At 37.2% G+C, this 10,277-nt stretch overlaps 1 protein-coding gene across 1 annotated transcript; it reads left to right on the top strand.

The window, feature by feature from the left end:
- The first annotated feature begins 2,725 nt into the window (after positions 1–2,725).
- LOC113357009 lies at positions 2,726–6,040 on the top strand. The gene is made up of 2 exons (XM_026600265.1): positions 2,726–2,946; positions 3,118–6,040. Exons 1-2 carry the CDS (start codon positions 2,925–2,927, stop codon positions 3,516–3,518), a joined length of 423 nt encoding a protein of 140 aa, XP_026456050.1. The 5' UTR covers positions 2,726–2,924; the 3' UTR covers positions 3,519–6,040.
- Positions 6,041–10,277: the final 4,237 nt, after the last annotated feature.

The following is a 10,277-nucleotide window of genomic DNA, read 5'->3' as shown; positions in this document are numbered from 1 at the left end:
GCGAAATAGAAATAACACAGACACCAAAATTTTGTTAACGAGGAAACCGCAAATGCAGAAAAACCCCGGGACCTAGTCCAGATTGAACACACACTGTATTAAGCCGCTACATACACTAGCCTACTCCAAACTAACTTCGGTCTGGACTGTAGTTGAACCCCAATCAATCTCACACTGATCCAAGGTAAAGTTATGCTCCTACGCCTCTGATCCCAGCAGGATGCTACGTACTTGATTCCCTTAGCTGATCTCACCCACAACTAAGAGTTACTACGACCCAAAGTCGAAGAATTCAATAAACAAATATGTATCACACAGAAAAGTCTACGGTAATAGATAAATCCATCTCCCACGAATATACCTACGAGTTTTGTTCTGTCTTTTGATAAATCAAGGTGAACAGGAACCAATTGATAACCCGGACTTATATTCCCGAAGAAAAACCTAGTATTATCAATCACCTCACAATAATCTTAATCGATGCAGCGAAAAAAGATATTGCGGAATCACAAATGATGAGATGAAGATGTTTGTGATTACTTTTATATCTTGCCTATCGGCGATATAAATCTCAAGCCAATCGTTACGATTGTACTCAAAAAGATAGAATCAACAAGATCAGATCACACAACTACAAGAAAAGTAGTATCGGTCTGGCTTCACAATCCCAATGAAGTATTTAAGTCATTAATCTGGTTTACAGAAGAAAACCCAAGGTTAAAGGAGAATTGACTCTAGCTTATGCAACTAGTATCACACGTAAGGTGTGGGGATTAGGTTTCCCAGTTGCTAGAGTTCTCCCTTATATAGTCTTTCAAATAAGGGTTTGCAATCAATATTATCTTGGTAACAAAGCATTCAATATTCACCGTTATATGAAAACCTGATTAGATTCAAGATAATATTTCTCAACCGTTGAATAGAAAACTTAGCTTGCTACACACAAATGAAATGTCCAATTTTGGGTTTATGTAACCGTTACCAAGCATTAACATTTGTTGGTTCAATAATAGTTAACCAAATGGTTAGCCATATGATCATTTTCATATCCACCATATTCTTCTTCACCATAACTAGTTCAAATGACTCAAATGAACTAGTTAGAGAGTTGTTCAATTGCTTAGATCTTATGTAACTACACAAGACACAATCGAAGCAAAAACGGTTTGATTAACTCGAATCGGTTCATGAACTTTATAGCCAAGGTTTCCAAAAGCATTCCTTAGTTTATATAAACATGAGTTCAAGAACAACCGATTTTAGATATAACCTACTCAAGTTCGCGGACTGGGTTCGCGGACTTAAGCTCACGAAAGGAGTTCACAAACTCCAGCAGAAATTCTCGGGTCGAGAACTTCCACCAGTTCGCGGACTTGGCTCACGCCACATTCCGTTTCTCTTGATCAACAAAGTTCACAAACTTTGGTTCAATGAATAAGGACTTATACATATATGTGTTTCCACAACAATGCTTAATTCCTACCAATGGTTATGTAATCTAAACTCTCATTGAAACATTCTCAGAGGACGTTATATAGCCGTTATTCACAGACCATTTTTCGTCAGAGCAATTTTCAAAGTGATTGAAACATAACATGACATTTGTCACTAGATAAAGATGAATTTGGCTAAAGCGAAATCTTACCAACACATATTTCGAGAAATAGATAGGCGAGATAAACTCGGCTCGAAATAATAAATGTGTATAATCAAAGTCTATATATCAAAACGACTTTTGTCGCAAGAGTAGGAGATAGAGTAAATAGACTTTTGAGTGACAGATAAGTTCAAGTCTCCACATACGTTTTAGTCGATGAAGTTCCACCAGTTCCTTGAGTAGTCCTTCGTCTTGTATGATGATTTCCATGGAGTCTTGAGCTCAACTACACTTTCTATCCTAGTCCGAGACCTTTAGCTATATAGGCTAGAAACCAAGACTTATAGTTTTGATCACTAACATTGACAAACATGCTTGAGATAGAAAGGCATGCGAGTTCGACCGAGCAATGCTCTAACATTAGCATTCTTGTAGACAGAGATCTTATAGGCTTTAGGAGTTTTACCAACTCTTTATCAGAATCTTCTTTTCCATCAGAGATAGACTTAGATGCTTTCATAACTCCTGGATCATGAGTTAATAAAGTGGAAACATCTTCAACAATTTAGCACTCATAGTCTTGCATAACGTTAACTAAATCAGACATATATTCAGTTCTTATAGGTTGGATCGCACCAAACACAAATTATTAGATCTTTTCGTGTTTGCCTGCTTTGATACCAATTGAAAAGATGAGGGTACCTAAATACACCACAATCTTTAAATTATCCACCTATAAGTGCTCTTACCGAAAGTGATTGTCTATGGACAAAATCGAGACAATACGACAAATCGGTATTCACACTTTGTATGATCGTCTATGAATACGAGACCGAGATAATACAACAATCAAAGTGTGATTACTTTGTAATAGGTTCAGACTTAACCAAACTCTATAGGATCATGTTGTATCCCTGTGCATAAGAGATGGTTCCCTTATCACGCTATATGTCAGTCTTTAGTAGTAGTTAGGTGTAGTAGTAGTTAGTGTAAGAGTGAGTGCCTTTATGAATATAAGAGAGGGTTAGATGATAACCATTTGGCACCATCATGGCCATTAGATTAGTTTGAAAACTTAGCCTTATAAGGTCCGAGTCAGTCTGTATTGCAACCTAGTGGAATATCATTTATCAAACTAGAACTTTGTTCTTCATGGCTGTGTTCTCTGTGAACTCAGGTTTGGCCTGAATCTCTTGATATAGGAGGTGTTTATCACCAAATTCTATCCTTATGTTTGTCCATTTGTTGTAGGGATACAATAATTGGCATCAAAGCCGTTCGAATCCATTCAATTTCATCGAAAATTTCATCCAATTTTTTTCGTACAATGATTATCAAAGAGGTTAATGGTAAGGTTGAAGCCAACGCTGCGGCAATCTCTAAACTACATACTGATTTCATCAAACTCTAATCAGATCTATCTTCTAAATTCGATTTACTCATGAAGAAATTGGATCAATATCACAACGATCAACACAGTTCAGATAAAGCAAGTGGTTTTAACACTGTGTTATCTGCAGATTCAGCAAACAAGGAAAGTTCAGATGGATTTTCATCGAGTGTTAATCAAAGGGATGATACCAAAATTGCTCCATCTATTGATGATGAAAAAGCCTCTACGAAGTCAGTAGTAGACCATTCAATTCCGTCCGCTGTCATCGAAGTGGGTAATTCTTCCGATATGGAGTTGATTCCTTCTGATGTCGATGAAATTGATGATTCTCTCGAAGTAAACTTGATTCCTCCATTTTTGTTTGTTGAAGAAGAAGATGTAGATTCACTCAATGATGTGAGTTTACGAGTTAAAGATGTTTCAAAATCGTTGATAAATGATTTTTTCCGGTTAAATCAGTTGAAAATTGGCGAGGAAGATAATTGTACCAGAAGGAATTGCGTCCAATTTTTTTCAGAAAACCAATGAACTGTTGAATGTCTGCACGATTTGTTCTTTGTCTACAACAAAATTCTAGGTATGGTTTGTTTTCACTTCAAACTTGATGATTCTCGTTTGTTATTCGATCGAGGTAAATGTGCTGGTAGATTGATTATTTGATTACTTCTTAGCTTTGGGTATAAATCATATTTTTCATCCGTGCAGTCAATTCATTTTTTATGTGTTAATGATTCCAAAGATTATGATGAGAGGAAGCTGTTTGTTCATATAGCTAAGAGAAACACAATTTTAATACTCTTCTGGATTAGGGTATATGAACTTGAAATGGTACAGGAATTCTTGGGTAAACTGCCTTATAGTGTTTTGTGGAGTTTTACTGATGATGTTGTTTACTTTTCCTACTGGCTTAATGATAAATTTTTGAACTCTACCTGGAGAGGTCAATGTTATTTGTGTTATGCTCGAACTGAACCTTTTGTATGGGATGGTGGAGTTTGCATGGGGAAGAAGACGCTATACAGTTGTATATTTCTATGAAGTTGTTTCATGTCGAACTGCTCATGGTATTTCATATTGTAAATGTGTTGTTGTGCATTGAGTACTTGCGGTGGAAATTCAAGTTTTACTCAGCTGGTTGGTGAAGTAATAGGTCATGTGAAGCAAGGATTCATACTCAGATTGTTGCAAATTGTGTCAGCAGGCTTATTTGTGTATTAGTGGAAAGGCTTGAGCAGTTTGAAATTCTCTTTCTTGCTAAATTAATCGGGAGCATAGTGCGGAGACGTAATTGTGGTGCTGCTGACATTTTCTTGCACCTTCAACTTGGTTTACTTCATACTTCACACGACTCTTATAACACTGTTCAAGCTCATGTTAGACAACCAGTTCCCACAATTTTTAGGAGTCAGTGGTATTTTTGGAGAATTAGTCCTTTTTCGCGTCCTCAATTGCTTACTTCTGAAGTCTTTTGGAAGAGTCCTCATATAAAGATGATGGAAATACCATTTTTGCTCACTGAGATTCCACATGGGTCGAATGTAGACAATATAGTTGGAATTCAAGTCTTGCTCATAATAATTAAGATTCTGCACAAGTTGGTGAGAGTAGAGTACCTAAGGTGGAAATTCAGATTTCATTACCATTCTCTTAGGATGCTTGACTCGTTTATTAGAAATTTTTTCAGGTTCTTCAGAAGGGGTCCACTTTTGTACTTTCCTTTGACTACACCTGTGATTTATGGAGCTCTTAGTGTTGTCGAGACGGTTGAAACAGTAAATCCAAATTCTGTTGTGTTTGTTTTGCGGACTTCGGCTCATATTCAACATGAGTGTTGTTACTGCTACCACTTGTGGTGTATGGGGTTTCAACCAGTGCGGAGTTATTTCAAACTGGAGTTTGATGACGGGATAATGGTACTTCCATTCAGGCTCATAGTGGTTCACAATCCAAAGGCTCATGATGATATTCTCTTGTTTGCTCATGCTTTCTCAAATGCTACAAAAGTCTTCGTTGGTGTATTGTTGAAGATTTTCTCACCTGTGGTAATACAAGCACTTGAGATTTTTGTCTTGGTTGATCTTTTTATTCTGCTGGTATCTTTCTACCGACTGTTATGTTTGGTGTGCCAAGTACATGATGTACAAATTCGCAGTCGGGATCCAGCAACGGCCACATGAAATTTTTATGAAGTAATACAAGCTGACATTAAGGCACACTCCTTGGTGATCAGTGTTGCTTATACTTGGCTCATGAAGTTTTGTCAGTGGACAAAATTTCTAATGAATGGAATGGGAATCAAGGACTTGCTGGTTGGGCTTAACATTCAGGTTATAGAGCAATGGGGGCATGAAGAGTGGGGATCATTCAAGCTTACACAACTTTTTGATGAGGCAGTAAGAGCTGTATAGGTCAACGGTGTAGTATGACAAACGGAGGTATTGGAAAATTTGACTTTTACTTTAGCTAAAAAGAGAGCAGCACTTCTTATTCAGTACTATGGTACGCGGGCCGTGGGTCACACATGTACGTTGTATCGAGGCTTCACAAAATACCTGGACTTTACTAAGTTCTTGACATCAGCTGAGCTGATAAGTACTACAACTCCAGCTCGATTCGCACTGGCATCTCTATACGGGGAACTGTTACTGAAGTCTGCCTTGTTGCACACCTACCTTCCCAGATACAAGACCACCTGGTGATTCAATTCTACATCCTTGAGGACAAGGATGTTTTCAAGGCGAGTGGAATGTTGTATCCCTGTGCATAAAAGAGGGTGCCCTTATCACGCTATATGTCAGTCTTTAGTGGTAGTTAGGTGTAGTAGTAGTTAGTGTAAGAGTGAGTACCTTTATGAATGTAAGAGAGGGTTAGATGAGAACCATTTGGCACCGTCATGGCCGTTGGATTAGTTTGACAACTTAGCCTTGTAAGGTCCGAGTCAGTCTGTATTGCAATCTAGTCGAATATCATTTATCAAACTAGAACTTTGTGTTCTCCGTGAACTCAGATTTGGACTGAATCTCTTGATTTAGGAGGTGTTTATCACCAAATTCTATCCTTCTATTTGTCTATTTGTTGTATGGATACAACAAATCACTATCAAGTGATACAGAGTTAACGTTTGTGTAATTTACTTTAAATTATAATAACAATAATTATAATTGCGGAAAAGAAAAGTAAATGACACAACAAGATTTTGTTAACGAGGAAACTGCAAATGCAGAAAAACCCCGGGACCTAGTCCAGAATTTAATACTCTCAGAATTACGTCGTTATACAAAATATAAACCAACTTCGTATAGTTGAGACCAAGCAACTAAACCTAGTTCACTTAGTTTCTTCAGTATCCATGCGCTTCCGACATTCAATAAGTGCACGCGCTGGAACAATTCCTTTGGATCGTATTCCGAATAGTAAAGGAACAATAAATCGGTTTGGTAACAACTCTATTGATTCTTTCCAGATAAAGATATATCTCAAGTCATATGCAAAGGTTCTTCCGTTTAAACTAATAAACTCCTTTGTCTGGTTAGATCAATCCAATCTATATTACCTAAGTAATAAGATTCGTATTTGTAACAATCAAAATAGAACTCAAGAAAACTATTAGGTGTTACCGATCTCACGTAACTAATCAATCGAATAAATTTGATTCTAGTTGGATCCCAACCGATCAAGGTTTGTGCTACACAAAGATATGGGAAACCAATAAGAAATCTTCTTCGTCTTCAAATCTTCTTTAGTCTTTAATTAAACCTGAACAACACCACTTGAATCTCTTGTGATCAATCACGCACATAACGGAGTTTGTTAACAATGGATTATCAGAAGATGTCTTTAGATCTACAAACAGTTCTAAAGATCTCGTCGACACTTCGATCTAGTTTGAGTGAATCTTATATCAGAAGAGAAGATTCTCAAGAGGAAAAAAACTATGTGCAATCAAAGTTCAACAACTGTTAGTCAATCAAATCAATCGAAAAGTAATAAACTGCAATTATCTAGTTTCCCACCAACGGTACTCGTAGAGCTTCTTGATCTCACATAAGTCTTTAAACAAGCGGTCGTAAGAGATTTCTCCTAATTAGGATACTTTTCTCTCCGGATAGACGGCTCCACCAGAAACAACAAGAAGATGAGATTTCACCTAAACTTGACTACTTTGGTAGTTATCGGATATATTGATCTAACCAGGCAAAGGAGTTTGTTAGATTAAATAGAAGAACCTTTGCGTATGACTTGAGATATCTTTATCTTGAAAGAATCGAAAGAGTTGTTACCAAACAGATTTGTTGGTCCTTTACTGTTTGGAATACGATCCAAAGAAATTGTTCCAGTGCGTGCACTCATCGAAGTCGGAAGCGCAGGGATACTGAGGAAACTAAGTGAACTAGGGGTAGTTGGTTGGTCTCAGCTATACGAAGTTGGTGTAGATTTTGTATAGCGCCTTAATTATGAGAGTATTCAATTATGGACTAGGTCCCGGGGTTTTTCTGCATTTGCAGTTTTCCTCGTTAATAAAATCTTGTTATGTGATTTACTTTTATTTTCCCCAATTATATTTGTTTATATAATTTAAAGTAAATTACACAAACGTTAACTCCGACATACTTGGTAGTGATCCTATAGAGTTTGGTTAAGTCTGAACATATTATCAAGTATCACACTTTGGTAGTCATATTGTCTCGATCTCGCATCCATAGACAACCACACAAAGTGTGAATACCGATTTGTTGCATTGTATTGACTTTGTCCATAGACGATCAGTTTCGGTAAGAGGACATATGAGTGGATAAATAAAAGATTATGGGTATTTTGGTACCCTCGTCTTTTCAATTGGTATCAGAGCAGGCAAACACGAAAAGATCTAACAATCTGTGTTTGGTGTGATCCAAACCATAAGAATTGAATCTATGTCTGATTCAGTTAACGTTATGCAAGAGTATGAATACTCAAAAGTTGAGGATGTTACACCTTCGTTAACTAATGATCCAGGAGTTACAAAAATTAAGAGTATATATGAGTCTATCTCTGATAGAAAATAAGATGCTGATAAAGAGTTGCAAAACTCCTAAAGCCTATAAGATCTCTGTTTATAGGGATGTCAATATTAAAGACAAAGTTAAATCTTCTTAAGCAAGAGATCAGGGAAAAAGACATTCAACTGGATATTCTATCCAAAGAGAATATGGATATCACTGTCAAAGTAGAAGCTCTTGGAAAATCTCTTACTCAAGAACAAGAGATTCATCCTATGACTCTAACTAACGATTTTGTTATAATTTCTTCTAATGAGGAAAACAAAAGTCATTGCTCGACTTTTACAAATCGTGATAACAAGACTTGTTTGATCACATCTGGAACAGATCATGATGGGAGTTTGCCTAACTACATCAAGTCATAAGAGAATGAAGAACCATCTTCTACAACTACTGATGATCAAACGAAATCTTGTCCAAAGGAAACTTTGAACCGATTTCATGAAAAATATCTTAAGGAATACAACTTTCAGTCACTTGATAGGAAACTTATACTTTTTTAAAAGACTGTGGTGAAAGTATTAAAAGAAGTTTCTTGTCTTAAAAAACTAAGATCATTCCTCAGTAGAAAGACAGAATATACCCCAAACTGATAAAATCAACTCAAAATAATCAGAAAAAAGAGTTAATGATCACTTCTGGAAGAAGGTTCCCCCTCACTCATGTCGAAACAATCTTTGTTTACATGAAGAACTGTTACAGAAAAATGGAAGGAAATAATTTTTTCCAAAAGAAACAATCATGAAAGATTTCCAATAATTGCTTCAGACGATCAAACTGATGTGCATAATAAGGAAATCCTTAGAATGAGAAAATCTTAGGAAAATCTCATTGACAGAATTAAGAGAGATTTATCCATCTCTGAAATTCCTCAATCGGTACGGTTTCTCCTCATGATCATACCTTTAGATCAAGGAAGGATCATCTTCAGAGGGAAGTTGTAGCTTGTAAGCCACATAGCCTATCTTCTCAATGACTTTAAAGGGCTCGTAGTGTTTGGCAGACAATTTCTGGTTCCTTCTCAAGGCCACTGATGTTTGTCTATAGGGTTGAAGCCTGAGGTAGACCATATCATCCAATCGGAATCTCCTATCAGTCCTCTTCATATCAGCAAAATACTTCATCCTCTCCTGTGACTTCTGTAATGATTCCTTGAGCATATTGATTATTCTATCTCTTTTCTTGATGTATTCCTCTACATCAGCTACAGAGGAGGTGACTTCAATAGGGAAAGCTAAGTGTGGAGGATCATACCCATATAATGCCTTAAAGGGGGAAGTGTGAAGACTGGTGTGATAGCTGGAGTTGTACCACCATTCTGCCAGTGGTAACCATTTACTCCAATCCTTAGGCTTGTGACCTGTCATGCACCTGAGATAATTCTCTAGGCAAGGGTTAACTCTCTCAGTCTTCCCATCAGTCTGAGGATGGTAGGCAGTACTGAGCTGAGAGGTAGTCTCGATAGCTTTAAACAAGTCTTGCCAAAAGTTGTTGGTGGAGTTATTGTCCCTATCTGATGTAATAGTGGCTGGTAATCCATGGAGCTTGAATACCTGACTTAGAAATTCCTGAGCCACTGTTGATGCAGTGAAGGGATGACTTAGAGCAATAAAGTGGTTGTATTTAGTAAGCCTGTCCACAATGACCATAATCACCTCTTTCCTGTTGGATTTTGGAAAACCTTCTATGAAATCAATGGATATGTGTTGCCAGGCATGCTCTGGAATAGGTAATGGTTGTAGCAATCCTGCTGGGTGAGTGTTCTCCACCTTGTTTCTTTGGAAAACATCACAAGAGGCAACCAGCTCAATGATCTCAGACCTCATTCCTGGCCAACTGAAGTATGTCTTGGCCCTTTGGTAACTACCCTGAATTCCTGAATGGCCTCCAATTGAGGAAGAATGAATTGAAGTGAGTACCATCCTTCTCACTCTATTATTGTTTCCTACATAAATTATATTCTTGTACCTCAAGACTCCCTCATTGTAAGTATACCCCTTCAAGGAAGAGGAATATAATAAGCATTTGGATATGATATCTTGTGCCACTCCATCTTGTTCATAGCTCTTGATGAATTCCAATGCCCATGATGGTCTTGTAGTGGAGATGGCCTGACAAGAAGAAATTGGTATTCTAGAAAGAGCATCTCAGCTTTATTCTCCATCACCTTCTTGTACTTGATGTCATAATCAAAGCCTAGCAGCTTTATCAACCATTTTTGTTGTAGAGCTGTAGTCATTCTCTGCTC

The sequence above is a fragment of the Papaver somniferum genome, chromosome 3 (genome assembly GCF_003573695.1).
Source record: "Papaver somniferum cultivar HN1 chromosome 3, ASM357369v1, whole genome shotgun sequence".
NCBI lineage: Eukaryota > Viridiplantae > Streptophyta > Magnoliopsida > Ranunculales > Papaveraceae > Papaver > Papaver somniferum.
Note: the sequence above shows the minus strand (reverse complement) of the source record. Positions and strands in the feature narration are given on the sequence as shown.

Coding starts and splice junctions, on each gene's coding strand:
- LOC113357009 (XM_026600265.1), top strand. CDS start 2,925: ATGATTATCAAAGAGGTTAATG. Junction 2,947..3,117: donor GATTATCAAAGAGGTTAATG/GTAAGGTTGAAG, acceptor TGTTATCTGCAG/ATTCAGCAAACAAGGAAAGT.